The sequence below is a fragment of the Anabrus simplex genome, chromosome 5 (genome assembly GCF_040414725.1).
Source record: "Anabrus simplex isolate iqAnaSimp1 chromosome 5, ASM4041472v1, whole genome shotgun sequence".
Taxonomy (NCBI): Eukaryota; Metazoa; Arthropoda; class Insecta; order Orthoptera; family Tettigoniidae; genus Anabrus; species Anabrus simplex.
Window position 1 is genome coordinate 369,885,046 of NC_090269.1, and position 23,803 is coordinate 369,908,848.

General features: G+C 39.4%; 1 protein-coding gene across 1 annotated transcript in view; it reads right to left on the bottom strand.

Moving 5' to 3' along the window:
* The window catches only part of LOC137501006 (uncharacterized), a 146,953-nt gene that overhangs the window by 118,662 nt on the left and 4,488 nt on the right, over window positions 1-23,803 (bottom strand). Inside the window, exons 2-3 of the mRNA XM_068227839.1 lie at window positions 22,190-23,064; window positions 16,968-17,210 (exon numbers count right to left, since the gene is read on the bottom strand). Coding sequence (XP_068083940.1) covers window positions 16,968-17,210; window positions 22,190-23,064 — 1,118 coding nt within the window. The remainder of the gene's footprint in view (window positions 1-16,967; window positions 17,211-22,189; window positions 23,065-23,803) is intronic.

The following is a 23,803-nucleotide window of genomic DNA, read 5'->3' on the forward strand; positions in this document are numbered from 1 at the left end:
GATTAATATCATCATTATTATGCGGGATGCAAACACAAATGGTTATTACTGTTATTATTATTATATCCCTCTCGTGGTTATTATTATTATTAATGAATAGGTGACTCAAGATATTATTATTATTCACGTCACTTAAAAAGGTTATTATCATTAATGAACCGGTCACTTACGCCAAAACATATATATTAAGATATCGGTCGCAATTACAAATTAATTCACTGATCAACCAACGACATCATTACAGTTATTATTATGACAATTATTATTAATCCGACCGCGGTGATTTAACATCGTCCTTACATTGTTATTATTATCGGTTGCATATTCTCAATTAGATTCCCGTTTAACATCGTTATCAACGCTCAATTAATTAAGGCGGTCCAATCCTTTATCTGCAATATTTATTATTATTATTATCACGACATCATGATTGTCCTCACTCGTTATTACAATGAATACAATATACGACCATTTCTGTGGAATCTGAACTCTCCTTATCCTTAGATCCGTTGTATCTCAACGAACAGCTGTGCAGTCTATTTATTTCGTACATGCTGTCACGGGTTCGAATTCTACCCGCTGCGTAACTCAGTATTTCTCTGTGACACTGCCCGTACATTTTACACTCATATCAATATCCTAAGTGTCTCTCGTACGGAATTTATTTTCCTCTCTATCTCAATATTCCTCGATTCATTTATTTATTCCTCACAGAATTATCAACTGACTTATTTATTCATTTCGGACATCGTACGACCTTTTATTATCTGACTGCAAATTCTTTCACATTTTCTATCTCATTTGGATCTATGCCTTAGTTCATTCTCCACAAATAATCGTAACATCTTGAAATTATATTTACCAAAATTTGACAATCATGGTCTCGTAATATTAGCACTACATGTTCCGGCTAATGAATCGCAACTTCAAAACGCGACATTTATACGTAAAAAAATATTGGACCGTAATTTAAACCACACGTTCATTAACATGTACGGATTATTAACACCGATCTACATTTCAATATTATTAATCGATCAAATTAAGTTATCACGCACTTTAATTCCGAGTTAAAAACGACCTCCCGTCATTAAATGATTCCCAATAAACTCAACACTTGATCACATGAATTACATGAATTATTATTATCTCCAAATCATATTTAAAAAAGAAATATCTTCACAAAAAATAGTTATATTATTTATTTATTATTATTAATATTTTTAAAAAATAATAATTTCGCCTGTAATACGGTAGTCCACTCGTAATATGTTTAACGCATAACCCCTTTTACAAATTCAATTTATTCTGGCACTAATCACTCCAGATATGATTTACTTGGAAATATTATATTAATCGCATCTCACAAATTTAACAACTTCACATTGAAAATATGACCATATTAATTACAACAAAACACACTTGGTATGGCGAAGCTGGATTTTCCTTCCATGTCATTAAATGGCTCGTTAAAATGACAAAACATAAAAGCACATATCGGGTCTTATTTAACTAGCATAATCAAAATCAAAATGTAAAGAAAATTATTGACTACAAAGAAAATATGAATGCATGCATGACTTAACGTACTACACTATATATACAAATTTACATCTCCAACAAACTGAATACATAAAAGACCCGATTATTTACATTATTATGATTTACTACTGTCCGTGCTACAAATTTAGGATGGGGTCGTTAAGCGACCCATCTTGTTACAGAAGGTAACCAAGTATAATCAAATTATTCCCATTTTTCCCATCACGATAACATTTCCCAAATATATTTTACAATTTAGTACTCATCTTAGTTATCGGTATTCCATTGCAGCTTTGCAGACGAGAGGCTTCATCCAGCCCCTCTCTGCGTTTTACTCCTCCATCCTTGATGGCGTAGTTTCACAAAAGATTTCCTGGCACATTATTATTTTACACTCATATCTTGATTACCACAAACCTTCACCATTTACTACGTTAACACTGTATACTTTAATTTGGATACAACAAATTTCTATCCTAGACCCAAGAATTTAATATATTTACACTATTTAATCTTCGTCCACCTACCGCACAATGGACCTGGACACGTACGACGAGGTGTCAACTATTTCGCCCGTCGCGATACGCCCGATTTATACGGCATTCTTGACGTGTTCATTACATCGGTTCGGTATAGCTAAGTACAGGCTACTACTTCCTTAAAGTACTGTTCGTCACACAGTCTATTATGTACGTACTTATGGTGATATATTTTATACTACTCTCTTGCAGGATAATTACTTTACGTCACTGATTATTCATAAATAAAAAAAACACTATCCTACGTTAACTATTTCCAGATTTAACATGTTGCTTGAGCGCGATCACACTTTACAAACACTGGCGGATGCTCGCGCCATTAAATGACTGTACGTCCGTAGAATTCTAAGTTACCGGCGACCAACAGTTCAACTCCCGATATTCAATTCACGTGTGCTGGCGACCGTCAATTCAGCTCCAACGATTCAAGACAAGTGTCTGGCGACCGTCAATTCAGCTCCGTATATATGGATGAAGCCTTTTTCCCGCGGATTTGTTGACGTCATACCCCTGAGGGAGGGGGTGGATTTTTAATATCGGTACTTGCACTCCGAATTGGAAGTTAAAATTTACATCAAATTAATCCACTCCGCTAGCATATCTGCTGGATAAAATATGAACTCCTGGTGATCACAGATTTAGGAGATATGGATGGATTTCGCTCCTCACATTTCGCGCCTTCGTAAGCGTCCCTGACAACGTGGTCTCCTTTCAGCCAATGAGATTCAAGCTGTCCGGTTTCCAAGAAATCCAGCCTTCAATTTAATTAATTTGCCAATAAGTATTGATTATTTTTCCATGCGTGACATCTAATAAATTCATTACATCCATCCGCGTACTCATATTAATTTATTACTGATTACTTTTGTAGTTACGAAAATATCTCATCCATCATTCCTTAAGATGGTATCACTGAGTCTCCCATCAAATTTTTACTATTGGCCGGCAAGCGGTCACGTGATTTAAATCTCCACCTGCTCGAACTTAGGCTAGCGAACGTACACTCAGCCGCTGTAATTTTCCATGAGGTCATGGAATTTCCGTCCTACCAAAAATATCCCAAGGTCTTACTCATGTGGTGAGTTTTCTTTGTATGATTCTCCCCCTTCCTCTTTCTGACCAAGACTTATTTGTGGACTCTGTATTTCCTTGTACGCCAACTAATGATATTCCCTGCTGTGAAGTAGCTAAAAGTTGTCGTGTTGAGCTAATCCGTCAGGCTCCAGTCTGTCGTCCTTCCTTCGCTCTGATTTCAACATTACATAAACGAAATATTTTCAAATACACTCCTCTGTATTTCAATAAATGTCTCATATTATTTTACCGATCAAATCATGATTGATTATGGGCCTAAGTCACTCGGGTTCATCTTCCTCTTGCCCAGGTAAAAAAAAATCTAGTGAGCATAATGAGATTTTTTTTATGATGTGTCCATATCATCACTATCATGATTTGACATCGGATCCTCTGTTCTGCGACGGCTATTGATTTCGTCTCTCAACATCTGGTTCCTGACCCTTAATTCCTCGTTCTGTCTTTCGATTTGATGGATCGTATTGACAAATTCCTGCACGTCGCTGTCTATCTCTCCACACTCTGGACATGGCCTTGCTTCAATTGGTGTAGGGATTACTTGGACTTCTTCTTCCCTTCCGTCATCTTCTTCATCCTCTTCTTCGACATCATCTTCTTCCGGCTCGTCATCTGCTTCCTCTCGTTCATCCTCTGCTTCCCTGTGGTCTGCTGGCGTGTGGTAAAGCTTTAAATTTGCAGCGTTATAGATGTTCTCTGAACTTCCATCCAAGCTCTGAACTTTGTAAGCATTGTTGTCATAAGTTTGTATAATCTTGAAAGGTCCCACGAACAATTTGCAAAACTTGTGGTACACCTTCTGCTCTGGGTTAGATACACTAGGCTTCTTTACTAGAACGAGCTCGCCAACCCTCAACGGACGGTGGAATCGCTTATTCCTCAGCCTTCTCAATCGTCGTTCTGCTTGTGCCTCCAAATTTCGCTGGATACGCGTGGATATCTGTTAAAGTGGACCACTTCCGGTATCTGGCCTGTTGCTTCGTGGATCGTGGTGTTAATACATTTAGTTATAATGGGCACCACGTCAATCCACCGCCAATGTGCCTCGGAACAATAGATCCTGCAAAATTTTGCAATCTCTCGCATGATCCTCTCTGATGGATTCGATTCGGGATGGCGAATCGAACTAAGTACATGCTGAATGTCTAGTTGTCGTAATTGATTTGCAAACGCAGCAGATGTGAACTGACTACCATGATCAGTAACGATCTTCTTAGGCTTCCCCATCTGTGGAATGATATGTGAAGTAATTCCTCGTAGTACAGTTTTAGAATTTGCCTTTTGCAGCGGATACAAGGCTACCAATTTAGAGAATACATCTAAACTAACAAGGATGAATTGATTTCCCCTACGGGCCTTGGGGAGTGGTCCGTACAGGTCCATTGCGAATATCTCGCGGGGTTCGGTAGGTAACAGTGGGCGCGGAGATTGCTTAAGTAAGTACGGATTAGGTTTAATCCTTTGGCAGACGTCACATGATCGTAGTACATTTCGGACTGTTTGGTTCATCTTGGCCCACACGAATGTCTCTTGGATAGTTGCCAAGACCTTCTCTATACCTCCGTGTCCAATGACCCGGTGTACATGGTTGACTACCGGTACTTGCATTTCAGATGGTATGACTATGCGAAGTTTCGTGTGTTCCTCATCCAAAAACTTATGAAGAACCCCATTCAAATAATGGTAGCTCGCTGATAATTTACTAGCTCTGTCATACTGTGGATTGTTTGGCTGCAATGTTTTGTTAAAGAACTCTATCATCAAGTTAGTGAACCCATCTCTCTTCTGTATCGCTCCGATGTCCTTCAGATTCCTTAAGACTTCCTGATCCTCTTCTATCAACTCAATTTGGTGGATTACGACTTCCTCCGGGTTTGGATGTCGACTCAATGTGTCTGCCAAAATATTGAGTTTCCCGGGGCAATGTTCGACTGTTAGATCAAATTGCTGGATAAATAATGCCCAACGGCTAACCCTCTCGCTTGCCATATTGGTTTTCATAATGAACGTCAGCGCTTTGTGATCGGTACGGATAACAATCTGAAAACCATACACGATCTTCTTCCAATATTGCAAAGCGCTCACGATAGACAGCATCTCCAATTCCGTGATAGTATACTTTATCTCATGCTTCCGCAATTTCCGGCTCATGAAGGCAATATAGGTTTTTATGCTTGGATCATTGGGGTTTTCCTGCAGTAATACGGCTCCTATACCTATGGTTGAGGCATCTGTTTGAATTATGAATTTGAGGCTAAAATCCGGGTATCCGAGCTTAACATTATGCAGTAATCGTTGCTTGGTCTGAGCGAACGCCTCATCACAATTATGGTCCCACTTCCATCGATTATTTTTCTTAAGCAGGTCCTGCAATGGTGCTACTACGGTTGTGTAATCAGGGCAATGATCAGCGAAGAACTGACACATTCCAAGGAACTGCCGAACATGTTTTACTTTAGTAGGCTTAGGAAACATCCTAATGGCCTCAATTTTGACTGGGTTTGGTCGCACACCATCTCCATCTACAAGGTGACCCAAAAATAACACCTCCTTCTGACAAAAATGTGATTTCGATAGGTTGACCTTGAAGTTATGCCTTCCTAAATCGGTGAGGACTTCATTAATATTTTCCAAGTGTTCCGAAAGTGTTCTTGTAGCTACCAAGATATCATCCACATACATGATAGTCGCCTCTTTGACCTTTGGACTTAGATTGCGGTCAAGAGCTCGAATGAGAACCGAACCCGCATTCTTAATACCGAATGGGAGACGATTAAAAACATAAGTCTGTTGATCGAATAAGAATCCCGTCAACAACTTAGATTTAGCTTCCAACAGTATATGATGAAACGATGACGTCAGGTCAAAAGTGGTAAAATATTCCATATCTTTAAATCTCTTCAAGATCTCTTTAATAGGCGGGGCCTGCTCATACTCTGGGACTAATCTCTCGTTGATAGCACGTGCATCAAGGCAAATGCGCACTGATCCGTCCGGTTTCCTTACTATCACTAAAGGATTTAAAAATGGCGTCGGTGACTTCGATATCAATCCACTTGCTTCCATTTCTCTAATAGCTTCGCGGACTTGGGGATAGAATTTCTCGGCAATTGGATATAATTTCTTCTTATACGGGGACCAATCATTCACGTTTAATTCGTATTCAAAATTTTCAATTTTTCCAGGTTTTGAGCCAAACGTGTCGCTATGCTTTGTTAAAATTTTGAATAAATCTTCCTTCCCCTCGGGACCTATTACAGCTGCATTAACTTTATCTGCTATAACCTTCCCACAGTTGATTTCACCTTCCTGCAATTCTGCCGCAAACAGTTTATAATCATCAGAGGTCACATGATCATCCGTCTCACTCATGACACTTTCGTCCGTCCTAAGCGGATTCACGACTTCGGTGTTCCAAATTTCTTCATGTTCTCCTATCTCCGACTGAGGGTTCATGGTTGTATCCTCAATACCTTCCCTGTGCTTAAATCTGACAGAGTTATCCCCCATATCAATCACAGCCTGGTATTCAGTCATAAAATCGGCCCCTAGGATCAAGTTATAGTTGATTTTATTCATGATGATAAATGTATGAGCAAATTTTGAATTTCCAATTTCGATGTCCAATAATGCCTGGTTCTTACATATGACGGATTTATCCGGGATAATTCCACGAATCTTCAAATTTGAAACTGGGATAATCGGGATGTTTACTTTGGATTGTAGTTCATTTAACAGAACTTGGGATACTACTGATACGCTGGCGCCTGTATCAATGAGTGATCGATCCCTCACGTGGTTGATCCTAGTGTATATCACTGGTAGTCTCTTAATTTCCTTTGAAATTTGGATTTCGGGATCGTCAATTAATTCGTCAGAGGTCACAACCCATGTATCGACCTCTGCGATGATCCATTCTTCAGTTAAAATTCGGCGTTTTTTTTTTCGCCCCGAGCCGTTCTTCAGATTCGAACGTCGGTGCATTCGGGTTTAGGTCGCTGCCCCCTTTCCTTGCTCTTTGGAATTGCAAGCTCTCCGCTCCTGTCGCTTCCTCATCACGGCCTCGATCATGGATCGCCTCCTTCCATTTTCTCTTGTTCAGCTCTTCTATGTACCGCCTAGACTCTTGGTATCTGTCATCCTTCTCTTGACGAGATCCTCCCTGGTAATATCTCGGGTTCCCTTGATTCCTAGCTGGATACGGCCTGTAATTACTTCTCTGGCATCCACGGTATCCCCTGTCGGCTCGAAAATTTCCTTCGTTTGTTTGCCGGTTGCCTTCCGCAAAATTCCTTGGTCTCGTCCATTGTCGCGGCTTCCACTCCGTATTATATGCTCGACGAGGTTCTGGATCAGTACTAGTTCCCTGGTTCTTCGTACTAGTGGTCTTCGGTTCGATTGTCCGTTCGATATTATTCACCTGTTGGTCCCTGCTCCTAATTTGTCTTGGGTTCGAATGATGCGTTGTGAGGTCTAATTGACGTAATAAAGCCTCCGCATCGACAGCTGTCTGGACATTTGACGCTATCATCATTCGTTGGACCTCGAATGGCAATTGCTTTCCAATGGCGCTAATCAATTCTGTTTCGCTCATTGGATTATCAAGCTCCCGTAGCTTGTGAAATTGTGCCACAAAGTAATCAGAGAATTTCGTTGGTGAAGATGTTGCATATCGTCTGGAGTATACTTCCAGCCTTAACTCCTGCTGTTCCTGAATACTCCAGAACTTTTGGAGAAAAGCCCGCCGAAATCCTTCAAAATCTTCAAAAGTATACAAGAAAGCCCTGAACCATACAGCTGGTGCTCCGTCTAGGAATTTCTCGACTGTTCGCAGTTGTCGCTCTACTGGTATTTTATTCTCACTTATATAACCGGCGATTTCCCGGATGAAACCTTTCGGGGTAATATGCCCACGGGCATCGAACTTTGGTGGCTTGTCATCAGACATCTTAATGACGTGTACCACCGATGTCGGGATAGCACTTGATGACGTAGACGACCCATCTCTGTTTTCAAACTTGAAACCGTGTGTATCAGCATGGGATAGGCCTCCTTTCTTATGAATCCCCTGGTTATCATGGGGTTCGTATTCGCGATATTGGAGGTTAAAATCTTGGCTAGACGCTGATGGTTCCAACCTAGCCTTCAACATCTCCAAGTCTTTTCGGATGTCATCCATTCCGTCGGGATTACAACTGGCTATTTCTTTTGTGCCGGAATTTTGCCCATTATACGCCTTGCATTGTTCTAATAGGCGAACTTCCGTGTCGGCAAATGATTGGCCCTGTTCGATTAGATCTTCCGTCCGCTGGAATAACGCTAAGTTTGCGTCTTCGCACTTAGTTATTCTCTGGCTACGGTCTTCTAAATTTATAGTTAGTTCTTCGACTTTGTTTTTCAGTCCTGCTACGATGACAAGTGTACGTGCGGCTTCCCCACGTAACTCGTTCATGCCCTTGTCATGCTTGTCCAAGGTGCCAGCTATCTGCGCGCATTTTTCTTCTACTTGTCCCCGGACGATGTCATTCTCCTTCCTACACTCATCCCGAATTTCCTCTATGTGTGATTCTATGTCTTTTTTATCAGTTAATCGCAGAGCGGCGAGTTCCTTGACACTAGCGTTCAATTTTTCCTTAATTTCTGCGCGTTCCATTTGAGCCTCATCTCTAACGCGGTCAACCTTTTCATTAACGATGGTAATGTACGCATCCATGTGCACTTTTAATTCGTCTTTCGCGAAGTGACATGCTTCCTGGACTTGAGTTAATTGGTCCCTAAGTTCCCGTCCCATCGCTACGCTCGCGGCCTGAACTGCATCTATTTGTGCCTTGAGTTCTGATTTATTTATTTCACACGCAGCCTGTACTCGGTCGATCTTATTCTCTAGTGAAACACTCGCAGCCTGTACTTTGTCTATTTTATAAATAATTTCCTGTCTATCAGAAACACTATCGGCCTGTACTTTGTCTATTTTATAAATAATTTCCTGTTTATCCGAAACACTATCGGCCTTGTCTATTTTATAAATAATTTCCTGTTTATCCGAAACACTATCGGCCCGCATTTGTTCAACATTCAGAGTTAAATTTCGTATTAAGTCCTCTAACGTGAGAGCTTTCATCTCTCCCTGTCCTACCAATATGTCCTGGGATTGCTCCCCACCGTCGTCAGACATTATAACTTTTCTTGAGAAAGCAAAAGGGCCGATCGGCCTCTCGCCTTGCTGCACACGAAGGAATACGCTATTGGGTCTAGGCCCTATCCTATGACATTATACCCCTACACTAACTTTCATTTAACAAAAAAAATTTTGACTATAAAACTTGTTTACATTTGCCGGTCATTCAACTTGAATGCTGGCTTGCGCCTAAGATTTCACAATAAACCGCTCCAATATAACAACAACAACAACATAAAAAAAAACAACGATGAAGTTGGAAATCTCCTGCCCTGAAATACGTTAATTTTAATTTATACCATCTCAACTTCTTTTTAAATAACAACTTGAACTGGTGCTCAGTAATATTTTTACCATTTCAAGCCTTCCTAAACAACTGTTTATAATATTCATCTCATGTCCAATGACATTTAAATGGAGTCCTGAATTACCAAAATAAATATTAAATTCCATATGGGAAAAAGAGAAACATCAAATCTTCGAGCTTATTGAATTTTGAATCATTGCCAAACTTGAAGAGATTAGCAATGGATTATATTAATAACTAGCCAAATCTAGCTCCGTTCGAAACTAACCTTACTCTAGCATGATACTACGTTACAAGTGAACACACACTTGACCGTGATGCGGTCATCAATTAATAAAATCAAAAATTTAAAAATATAAAATTTTGAAAAAAAGTATAAAAATATAAAAATTTTACAATTGATTAGCAATGATATTGGCCTCTCTGCCGTTCTTAAAGCAACACGTTGCCGTTCTTAAAGCCCCACTTTGGGCCAGCCATTTTGCACCCGTCCACCTCCCTAGTCCCAGACTAGCATTTATCTCAGGGGTGTCGGTTCATTATTTAAATCATCAAATATAAATATAACGGCATAATAGAACACGGGGATGAACGGAGCAACTTAAAATAAAGAGGGGGAAGGCTCGATTGTAACTTGAATTTAAGGACTCCATGATAGGACTAGGAAGTGACTGTTACCTTAAAAAGGGCATCATCTAACTACAATAAAAAGATTATGAGAGTGGTTTCCTTTGAAATAATTTGCCAGAAGGAGCGGTTTATTACGCCATTTGACGCATAAAACTTTGATACACGTGGCAACAATATTTGAATTTACACACATGTTACATATATAAATCACTTGCCATACCGCAAGTGGTATCAATATCTTGCTGCGTTGCTTCTGAAATAAAATGACATTTTGGAGGTATAATTTACGGATCGATTCCATTTGAATCGAACCGTTACTCAAGGATATAGCTTCCTTCTATCGGGAGCCCGAGCATAACCCATGTTACGGTCGGCTTCCCGATTTAACTAAGATGACGTACTCCGGCTATATACATTTTTCCGAGACCGGTACTCGGACTGGGTAATGTTTCTCGTGAATTGAGAAAACTGGATTCCACGGACAGTCCCTATCTTACGATATCCAGCTGATGCCATACCAATGAATTAGCATATACATATTATTTACATGTGATCTGAATTGTTTCCAGTTAGCCTCAGTAGACTACTGCCACAGATGAGATAACGAGAAGCGGTGGGAAATACCGTGGCCATGGCCCCCCTCGCATCGCGAGCGAAGTAAACAAACACGCAAGTATGACTGTAACATCGTCCCATACGGAAACCGTACAATAACGCGGTAAAAAAAATGATTCTAATATTATCATACTCTCATTATTCAAACATACGAATAGAGGGATATCGTCACCAAATAATTTAATCCACAAAATTATCATCCTCGAAATTATTATTATTATTATTATTATTATTATTATTATTATTATTATTATTATTATTATTATTATTCAACGGTTCCTGGCACTGTCACGTTTGATTAATATCATCATTATTATGCGGGATGCAAACACAAATGGTTATTACTGTTATTATTATTATATCCCTCTCGTGGTTATTATTATTATTAATGAATAGGTGACTCAAGATATTATTATTATTCACGTCACTTAAAAAGGTTATTATCATTAATGAACCGGTCACTTACGCCAAAACATATATATTAAGATATCGGTCGCAATTACAAATTAATTCACTGATCAACCAACGACATCATTACAGTTATTATTATGACAATTATTATTAATCCGACCGCGGTGATTTAACATCGTCCTTACATTGTTATTATTATCGGTTGCATATTCTCAATTAGATTCCCGTTTAACATCGTTATCAACGCTCAATTAATTAAGGCGGTCCAATCCTTTATCTGCAATATTTATTATTATTATTATCACGACATCATGATTGTCCTCACTCGTTATTACAATGAATACAATATACGACCATTTCTGTGGAATCTGAACTCTCCTTATCCTTAGATCCGTTGTATCTCAACGAACAGCTGTGCAGTCTATTTATTTCGTACATGCTGTCACGGGTTCGAATTCTACCCGCTGCGTAACTCAGTATTTCTCTGTGACACTGCCCGTACATTTTACACTCATATCAATATCCTAAGTGTCTCTCGTACGGAATTTATTTTCCTCTCTATCTCAATATTCCTCGATTCATTTATTTATTCCTCACAGAATTATCAACTGACTTATTTATTCATTTCGGACATCGTACGACCTTTTATTATCTGACTGCAAATTCTTTCACATTTTCTATCTCATTTGGATCTATGCCTTAGTTCATTCTCCACAAATAATCGTAACATCTTGAAATTATATTTACCAAAATTTGACAATCATGGTCTCGTAATATTAGCACTACATGTTCCGGCTAATGAATCGCAACTTCAAAACGCGACATTTATACGTAAAAAAATATTGGACCGTAATTTAAACCACACGTTCATTAACATGTACGGATTATTAACACCGATCTACATTTCAATATTATTAATCGATCAAATTAAGTTATCACGCACTTTAATTCCGAGTTAAAAAACGACCTCCCGTCATTAAATGATTCCCAATAAACTCAACACTTGATCACATGAATTACATGAATTATTATTATCTCCAAATCATATTTAAAAAAAGAAATATCTTCACAAAAAAATAGTTATATTATTTATTTATTATTATTAATATTTTTAAAAAATAATAATTTCGCCTGTAATACGGTAGTCCACTCGTAATATGTTTAACGCATAACCCCTTTTACAAATTCAATTTATTCTGGCACTAATCACTCCAGATATGATTTACTTGGAAATATTATATTAATCGCATCTCACAAATTTAACAACTTCACATTGAAAATATGACCATATTAATTACAACAAAACACACTTGGTATGGCGAAGCTGGATTTTCCTTCCATGTCATTAAATGGCTCGTTAAAATGACAAAACATAAAAGCACATATCGGGTCTTATTTAACTAGCATAATCAAAATCAAAATGTAAAGAAAATTATTGACTACAAAGAAAATATGAATGCATGCATGACTTAACGTACTACACTATATATACAAATTTACATCTCCAACAAACTGAATACATAAAAGACCCGATTATTTACATTATTATGATTTACTACTGTCCGTGCTACAAATTTAGGATGGGGTCGTTAAGCGACCCATCTTGTTACAGAAGGTAACCAAGTATAATCAAATTATTCCCATTTTTCCCATCACGATAACATTTCCCAAATATATTTTACAATTTAGTACTCATCTTAGTTATCGGTATTCCATTGCAGCTTTGCAGACGAGAGGCTTCATCCAGCCCCTCTCTGCGTTTTACTCCTCCATCCTTGATGGCGTAGTTTCACAAAAGATTTCCTGGCACATTATTATTTTACACTCATATCTTGATTACCACAAACCTTCACCATTTACTACGTTAACACTGTATACTTTAATTTGGATACAACAAATTTCTATCCTAGACCCAAGAATTTAATATATTTACACTATTTAATCTTCGTCCACCTACCGCACAATGGACCTGGACACGTACGACGAGGTGTCAACTATTTCGCCCGTCGCGATACGCCCGATTTATACGGCATTCTTGACGTGTTCATTACATCGGTTCGGTATAGCTAAGTACAGGCTACTACTTCCTTAAAGTACTGTTCGTCACACAGTCTATTATGTACGTACTTATGGTGATATATTTTATACTACTCTCTTGCAGGATAATTACTTTACGTCACTGATTATTCATAAATAAAAAAAACACTATCCTACGTTAACTATTTCCAGATTTAACATGTTGCTTGAGCGCGATCACACTTTACAAACACTGGCGGATGCTCGCGCCATTAAATGACTGTACGTCCGTAGAATTCTAAGTTACCGGCGACCAACAGTTCAACTCCCGATATTCAATTCACGTGTGCTGGCGACCGTCAATTCAGCTCCAACGATTCAAGACAAGTGTCTGGCGACCGTCAATTCAGCTCCGTATATATGGATGAAGCCTTTTTCCCGCGGATTTGTTGACGTCATACCCCTGAGGGAGGGGGTGGATTTTTAATATCGGTACTTGCACTCCGAATTGGAAGTTAAAATTTACATCAAATTAATCCACTCCGCTAGCATATCTGCTGGATAAAATATGAACTCCTGGTGATCACAGATTTAGGAGATATGGATGGATTTCGCTCCTCACATTTCGCGCCTTCGTAAGCGTCCCTGACAACGTGGTCTCCTTTCAGCCAATGAGATTCAAGCTGTCCGGTTTCCAAGAAATCCAGCCTTCAATTTAATTAATTTGCCAATAAGTATTGATTATTTTTCCATGCGTGACATCTAATAAATTCATTACATCCATCCGCGTACTCATATTAATTTATTACTGATTACTTTTGTAGTTACGAAAATATCTCATCCATCATTCCTTAAGATGGTATCACTGAGTCTCCCATCAAATTTTTACTATTGGCCGGCAAGCGGTCACGTGATTTAAATCTCCACCTGCTCGAACTTAGGCTAGCGAACGTACACTCAGCCGCTGTAATTTTCCATGAGGTCATGGAATTTCCGTCCTACCAAAAATATCCCAAGGTCTTACTCATGTGGTGAGTTTTCTTTGTATGATTCTCCCCCTTCCTCTTTCTGACCAAGACTTATTTGTGGACTCTGTATTTCCTTGTACGCCAACTAATGATATTCCCTGCTGTGAAGTAGCTAAAAGTTGTCGTGTTGAGCTAATCCGTCAGGCTCCAGTCTGTCGTCCTTCCTTCGCTCTGATTTCAACATTACATAAACGAAATATTTTCAAATACACTCCTCTGTATTTCAATAAATGTCTCATATTATTTTACCGATCAAATCATGATTGATTATTGGGCCTAAGTCACTCGGGTTCACTATGAACAATAAAGGTGAAAGATTACAGCCTTGTCTAACCCCTGTAAGTATCTTGAACCAAGAACTAATTCTGCTGTCTATTCTCACTGAAGCCCAATTGTCAACATAAATGCCTTTGATTGATTTTAATAATCTGCCTTAACCCCATTGTCCCCCAGTACGGCGAAAAACTTTTCCCTCAGTACTCTGTCATATGTCTTCTCTAGACATAACTGTCTATTCCTCTCATAGAATTTTTCAGTTACCTGACGCATACTGAAAAACTGATCCTGACAGCCCCTCTGTGGTCTGAAACCAAACTGGTTTTCATCCAACTTCCTCTCAACCACTCATCGCACCCTCCCTTCCAAGATGCCAGTGAACACTTTGCCTGGTATACTGATCAATGAAATACCTCGATAGTTGTTGCAATCCTTCCTGTTTCCTTGCTTATAGATAGGTGCAATTACTGCTTTTGTCCAATCGGAAGGAACCTTACTAACACTCCATGCCAATCATATAACTCTATGAAGCCATTTAACCTCTGCCTTCCCACTATACTTCAACATTTCAAGCATAATTTCATCTATTCCTGCTGTTTTATGACACTGGAGCTTATTTGCCATCCTTTCCTCTTCATCAAGTGTAATTTCACCAACATCATTGTCCTCCTCCCGATGAGCTCGGTTGTTTGCGACATCACAAGGAAGATACCCTTTTACGTTGAGAAAATTTTCAAAATATTCCTTCCACCCCTCCAGTGATTCCCTGGGATCTATTATGAGTTCACTTGATTTGCCCAAAACACTATTCATTTCCTTTTTTCCTCCCTTCTTAAGATTCGTTATTACTGTCCAGAAATGTTTCCCTGCTGCTTGACCTAGCCTTTCCAAATTATTACCAAACTCTTCCCACGACTTCTTCTTGGATTCAAAACTACTTGTTTCACTCTGTTTTTTCCTCTATATACAATTCCTTGTTTGCAGCCATTTGTGATGCGCCTTCTTTTTACGTTAACAAGCTGCTCTCATTTTATCACTCCACCAAGGTGTTCGTTTCTTCCATCCTTACGTACAGCTGTTCCTAGACATTCTCTTGCTGTTTCTACTACAGCATTCCTGTATGCCATCCATTATCTTTCTATATCCTGAACCTGCTTACTGTCCGCTGTTTGAAAATTTTCACTAACCATATCCATGTACCGTTATCCGTCTACAGACAGATTTCACTTTCTCTATCCTAGGCCTAGAGAGGATTCCGAGATATTGGAACAAGCCGAGACGTAGTCTCAACAATGACGCAGGTATTCCGAGGCACCTGCATCCGTACTGGCCAATCTTTGGGTTGTGCTGTGAAAGCAACTCTACAATAAATAAATAAATAAATAAATAAATAAATAAATAAATAAATAAATAAATAAATAAATAAATAAATAAATAAATAAATAAATAAATAAATAAATAAATAAATAAATAAATAAATAAATAAATAAATAAATAAATAACGATGACCCTACAAAGATTTTAGAGAAAACTCTACAAAGGGGCCTACTAAGACTGAAAGACTGAAATTTCAAATTGCTCTTATGTCGCCTTTTTGATATGATCTTCAAGGTGAACGCATGATGAACATTAATATTACGTGTGCCTTAAATATCGAAATATTGCTACTCAGAAAATCTAACCACTTTCATTTATTCAACATTTATACGATAACATAATAATACAGTATGTTTTCCATAATTGGAATATACGATATATTTATTTAGTAAATCATTTCGAATAGCCTACCTGTACAGGCAGTGCACTAAACCAGATTACGTCCACAGAGAAGGTAATATTATGGTTTCTTTACATATTTCCTTCTTCATTCATGCACATTAGTGAAGAGTTGTAAATCTGTTATTAAACTGGATATACCTTAATAGACATGAAATGTCTTCAACTTGCTTCAAGGTTGTTTCAGGATTGGCCTTCACGTTTGAAGGGAATGCTGATGAACTCACGCAGTATGGTTTTGCGTTACTTCACTCTGGGTTATTCCTTCAGCTTCACATTCAGCAGTAAGGTTCATGAAATTATCACATGTACTGTACGTGCCTCTCAAGCGTCTTGACGTCCGTATCTTGCTTGTAGAATATTTAAGCATTCCAAGGAATCCTCAACTATTTTCGGTCGATGACTGTAAGCAGTACAAAGTTACCCCATACGCTGAGGACAACTTGACGTATAACTTTGGTACGTTGAAAGACTGATATCCTTCATTTACAAAGTCGTCTTGTGTTTCTTCAGTGAACCATACTTTTTCATGTATGTGCCCAGAATGCTATCATTACGGGGTTCTCAGTCGGTCTAGGAAAGAAGCAATATTTCTTCAGGTTATCATGATCTGGGAAGGAACACTTTTTCTTCAGCTCTTCGGCTAATTGAAGCATCGCTGCAGCGGTTACTGTTTCCTCGGTGGTGACGGTGGTGGCGGTGGTGGTGGTCTTAGGACTAGGGTTACTTCCTCCTTCACTTGTGACCCAAGTCGTAGTTTCAATCGTTACTGATTTGGGGATGTACAAAATTGCTGTTACCTATAAACAAAGGAGAAAGTAAATTACTGACAGTACATTCGATTTTTGGTGGTGATGATTATTGCTTAAGAGGAAGTACAATAGGCAACTACCCTCTCCTAACACTAAACGGAGGGAAAAGGAAGAAATTCGATCCTTCGAATAATGTGGGCAACGACACAGAAAAGAATGTTTTTTTTTTTTGCTACTGGTAGTTGCTTAACGTCGCACCGACACAGATAGGTCTTATGGCGACCATGGGGTAAGAAAGGCCTAGGAGTTGGAAGGAAGCGACCGTGGCCTTAATTAAGGTACAGCCCAAGCATTTGCTTGGTGTGAAAATGGGAAACCACGGAAAATAATCTTCAGGGCTGCCGACAGTGGGATTCGAACCCACTATCTCCGCGTGCCCCTGACCACACGGCCAACTCGCCCGGTAGGAACGTTGTAGCGGGTGATCTGAACTTACCAAATGCTAACTGGGAAGGAAATGCGAATGATAGAAGACATGACTAACAAATGATAAATAAGTTAAAATAGGAAGGACACCTGAATCAGAAAGTGATGGAACCAACTAGAGGAAAAAATATTCTAGACGTAGAGCTGATAAAACCAGATGAGCTCTATAGAGAAATGATGGTATAAGAGATTACTAAAACGTTTTCATCGTAGTTAAATGCAATAGACAAGAAAGTTGTAGAAGTGGGACTATTAGGCAGTACCATATGGTTGATAAAAGAGGCATGGGGATATAAAAAAAAAGCAATTATGATCAATAGAAAGTGGTAAAAAAATAAACAGCCTATGGGATGCGTATAAAGCAATTGTTGAGGAGTGTAAAAACAGGTATGCTCCTTTAAACGTGGTAAGGACCCATTATATTATAATAGGGAAAAAAGAGATTAAGAAGGAGGTGAAAGTTAAGTTAGGGATGACTACTGGGGTAAGGAGAGATTGCATTGCTGCAGAAGTCGTCGTACCAAATCACAATCAGATCGGAGACTTACAGTTGAAAGGGTTTCCTTGTCAGTTAGATGTTCCATGATCACCAACTCACGCTCCCCAGTTGAGAGTCTCTGGAATCTCCTTTTAGTCGCCTCTTACGACAGGCAGGGGATACCGTGGTTTTATTCTACCATCTCCATCTTACGAACTGTGTACATTTGATTGACTGCCTGATGGTGACGTCTAAGGACCATTACATCAATACCGTCACCTTCGAATAATGAGGACAGTCAAGTAACGGAAGAAAATACTATTAAAAGTAGGAAAATACAATACCATATGTGTCCTAAACCTAATATTGCGAGATCCAGAAGTGCGCCATATTTTCACATAGAAAATTAGTGATAGAAGTGAGTGCTCTTTCAGGGATCAAAATCACTACATTACCAGTACCACTGTCCGGCTCCATGGCTAAATGGTTAGCGTTCTGGCCTTTGGCCACAGGGGTCCCGGGTTCGATTCCCGGCAGGGTCGGGAATTTTAACCTTAATTGATTGATTTCTCCGGCACGGGGGCTGGGTGTATGTGTCGTCTTCATCATCATTTCATCCTCATCATGACGCGCAGGTCGCCTACGGGAGTCAAATCAAAAGATCTGCATCTGGCGAGCCGAACTTGTCCTCGGACACTCCCGGCACTAAAAGCCATACGCCATTTCATTTCATTTTTACCAGTACCACTAAATAATGCTTAAATGAAACAGGTGTAGGGATGTGGTTCCTTGAAGGAAAAATCCATCACCCCGAAAGGGACAAGTATACCGAGCAAGTTGGCCGTGCGGTTAGGGTCGCGCAGCTGTGAATTCGCATTCGGGAAATAGTATGTTCGAACCCCACTTTCGGCAGCCCTGAGGATGGTTTTCCATGGTTTCTTATTTTCACACCAGGCAAATGCTGGAGCTCTATCTTGATCACTTCCTTCTCCCTCCCAGCCATTTCCTATTCCATCGTTACCTTAAAACCAGGAAAGCTCAACTTAATTTGCGGGCGGGCCGAATGCCAGATTCCAAAACGAACCGGGGACCACATTATTCTCCCCTCCCACCCTCTCTCGTTCTTCCAATCACCACCCAATTAACAAACCAGTCTCTCACACGACTATTCGACAATACAAACAATAACCTGACACACAATCCGAAACAAATTGAGGAAAGTAAACAATACTCTGTAACTTTTGATAAACTTACACACTAATTAGAGGTCTGTACCTTCGCTTGTGAATGTAGGTGTTCAACACTGATTCGGGAACGTAATTTTAATTTTATAAACTTCATTTTTGGAAACGTTTGTTCACAAATGTAAGTTCTTGCAAACGCGCACAAGTACCTTTACATAATTTTAGGAAAGCTGGAAAATTTTCATTATTAATCGCCCTGTAAAAATTAATATTTAACTCCGTGAACTATCCGTTAATTGGGAACAACACTAGTTCAATTAATTCGACCTGCAGTTACAATTACAACAACATTCTTATTCTGGGGTTTTCGGTATCTACAAAAAAAAAAACATAAACCGAAACTTAAGTACATTATGCCTTCGCGGGTCATGCCTTAAACTTATCTGTGTCAGTGCGACATAAAGCAAATTGTTTTTTAAAAAAAGGGCAAACATAATGAAAGACCCTACTAGGTTCCTTAAGGAAAGAACAAGAGTTCACCGGATGTAGGGTAAAGATGACAGGTCAAGTGAGTGGTAGCAACAACGACGCCAGTAACCACAATCTAAACCAAATCAAAACCCATGGTGCAACAGCTCTAAAGAGTCATGGCCTGCTAAGCGACCGCTGCTCAGCCTGAAGAACTACAGATTACGAAGTGTCGTGTGGTCAGCACGACAAATCCTCTTGACCGTTAGTCTTGGCTTTCTAGACCGGGCAGTAGTCACAATGAGCAACAATAAATAAATAAATAAATAAATAAATAAATAAATAAATAAATAAATAAATAAATAAATAAATAAATAAATAAATAAATAAATGGTTCATGGTGTAAGTTACTGTAGTCACGTCCTAGTTCCTGAACCATGGGCAACTGCTGAGTGGCCTAGTAAGTGGTCCTGAGAGTCGGGATACCAGTTGCTATGGAATGGGAATGGGCATCTCGGACATATTCTGAGTCATGGCCCTCCTTGTGCTCAGGCGGCTAGGATTATACAATCCACCGGTGGTCCATAACCCATTAGAGGAGAGATCCTCACTTGGACTATGTGTAAGTAGGGTAGCATTCTGCTTCATGAATTTACCGAGCTCAGATCATTTTAAGCAAGCCTCGGACCTATGGGAGTAACGGAGTCCCACTCCCATTTGACAGGCGAGGGACTCCTTGGAAACAACTTGGCGAACGAAATGGAATTCGATGGGGAGATATCAATATTAATGGGGCTTATGGAAGAAAGAAAGTAGAACTGGCTGAGTCAGCAAAGACGATGCATCTGGATGTGCTAGGAGTAAGTGATATACGGGTAAGGGGAGATAACGAGGAAGAGATAGGAGATTATATAGTGTACTTGACGGGTGTTAGAAAGGGAAGGGCATAGTATGGGGTAGGGCTGTTTATCAGGAATACTATTGCACGCAACATAGTTTCTGTTAGACACCGAAAAAAAGAAGAAATGGCTTGATTATTTAATGATGATTATGTAATGTACTTGCATTCTGTTATGAAATAGGAGAGACGACTTTAGTAAAAGCAGAACAACCACTGTCCCATAAAGGAGAGGAAATGTTATTGAATGTAGTAATTATAGAACGATCTCGATCGTATCCCACGCCTCAGAAGTACTCCTAAACGCAATAAAGAACAGGTTAACATTTAAGATAGTACATAAATGATGATCAGTTTGATTTAGAAAAGGCAAAGGAACGAGAGAAGCAATCCTTGCATTAAAAATGACACTGGAATGAAGGTCAGAAATGAATAAAAAAGGTGTTTATAGCATTAATTGACTTGGAAAAAGCTTTTGGCGTGGTAATCTGGGAACTATTGTATAAAAGTATGAGGAAAGTAGGAATTAACTGGAAAGATAGAAGGCTCATCTGGAAAATTTACAAGAACCAGTGTACAAATGTAGTGGTGAATGGATATCCAATAATGGCAAAATTAAGAAAGGAGTGAGGCAGGGTTGTCAACTCTCACCATACCTTTTCAATTTGTTTATTGAAGAAGCAATATGTGTTTTAAAGAAAAGGATTAAAGGAATGGGAAAAGAATCCACAGCATTAGATTTGCTGATCACATTTCCATAGCAGCAGACTCTGAGAAGGAATTATAGAATGTTGACTGTTCTGTGTGATGCATTGAAACATTACAAACTGAAAATGAATAGCAAGAAAACAAAAATTTTAGTTTTGAGCAAATACGGCAAGTTAATAAGAATGTGAAATTCCAAAATAGAAAAATGTAACATTTCTGTTACTTAGAAAGTATTATAAATGGAAACAATGGATACACGAAGGAAACCACAGGAAGAATAGCGCTTGCCAAACAGTCCTTTCAAAATAAGTCTTTAAAAAATACTCATATAAGTTAAGAAACAAGAAAGGCTTTTGTAAAATCCTTCGTCTGCAGTGCACTACTTTACGGTTGAGAGAACTGCACTATTGGAAAAAAGGAAAGAGATTCACCTGAAATGTAAATTTGGAGGCAAATGTCGAGGACATACTGGACTGAAGAAAAGGACGAATCGAGATGTTCTAAAGGAAATCAATTGACAACGGAGACTGATAGGATATGGAAAGAAGGAAGATAAAACTTATAGGTCATATCCTGAGACATAATGACTTCCTAGTAAACGTCTTTGAAGGAAAAATACTAGGAAAGAAAGGACGAGGAAGACAAAGGAAGTCATACTTCGAGGATGTGAGAAAACTGATAGGATGTAAAAACTACAAGGAAGTGAAGAGAACAGCATTGAGAGGAGAATGGTTGCAGCCTTTAGTGTATGATGATGATGATGATGATGATGATGATGATCGTTGTACTATGTTTACTAGCTTACCGCTTGCATTCCTGTGATGGTGTGGAAAGCATGTTCTTGTTGTAGTTCCGTGCCGAGCCCCTTGGGTATGTACGCTACTATACCTAATTGGGTGCTGACTTTGCTTCTATCTTCCTTAGTAGTTTTTGTTATGAGTAGCTTTTCCTCTGAAGATTTTGGTGTCGATATCTTGGTTGTACATGTTGATAGCGTATCACTGCAAGTTGTTGATGAGGGCTTTTTATGTATGGGATGCCGAAGTTTCCCAAACAATCCTTGCCCAAACACCCGCAAACGTTTTTTATAATTACCCTTCCACGTCGCAAAAGTGTCTTGGGTGACTGTTTCATGCTTAGCCGTTGTTGTTCGAGACTGAACATTGATAACATATGGTTTTGCCATGGTCCCCTGATTTCCACCTATGGGTTGCATTTGTATAACGGTGTATGCTGGAGTCAACTTTGAGGTCGTTGTACTTCTCTTGTTTTTTGTGGTCCCCTTGGATGACCCTGTAGACAATCTGACGTACGTGTCATTGCTCCCACTCTTGTACCATTCAGGTGGTGGGTTTACATTCTTCCTCTTCTGTTTCATATTACAATTGTTCGTTCTTGAACTTGGCAAGCTCGACGGCATGGCCGTATGTGACATTTTGTAGCATCGTCTGCACACTAATTCAGGCATATCCATTTGGTTTTCACTTCCACAGCATTTTCTTGTTTCATCACTTCTTCTCATGTTCGTATGTCTATGGTCTGGTTCAGCAGTTCCCAGTTTCTTGTTCTCCTCATTCGCATTGCTATCCATGTAATGTTCATGCAAAATACGACGTGGCATGCTGCAACTATCGCTCCAATCAATCAGATGATCTTCTTCAGTGCACTCTAAAGATGGATCTGAAAGGAAGACAAATAAATATAATACATTGTTTTGTAAAAATATATTTGTCCGCCTCTCTGGTGTAGTGGTTAGTGTGATTATCTTACACACCCGGAGACCCCAGTTCGATTCCCGGCTTGGCTACGAAATTTGAAAAGTGGTACTAGGACTGGAACGAGGTCCACTCAGCTTCGGGAGGTCAACTGAGTAGAGGGGGTTCGATTGGCACATCAACTACCCCGAACTGGTTTTCCGTGGTTTCCCACTTCTCCTCCAGGCAGATACCAGGATTGTACCTAACTTAAGACCACGGCCGCTTCCTTCCTCTTCTTTGTCTATCCCTTTCCGTCTTCCCTTCCCCCACAAGACCCTTGTTCAGTATAGCAGGTGAGGCGGCCTGGGCGGGGTATTGGTCATCCTCCCCAGTTGTACCCACCCGACTCCAAGTCTCACGCTCCAGGACACTGTCCTTGAGGCGGTAGAGGTGGGATCCCTCGCTGAATCCGAGGAAAGAAACAACCCTGGAAGTTAAACGGATTAAGAACGGAAGACTATTACACGACAAGAAATACTGTGAGGTAGGCCTGTACATGTGCAGCAGAAGGGGTGTCAAACTTTCAGAGAAGATTCCGTCTGTGTAGACTCTCTGCCAGAGTCACATTTACACGATGCAGAAAAATCAGCATTTTGTCTAAGTCCTGTCTGGCAATATCTGCATACGCACACAATGTCGGGATGCGAGAAATAAAACAGAAA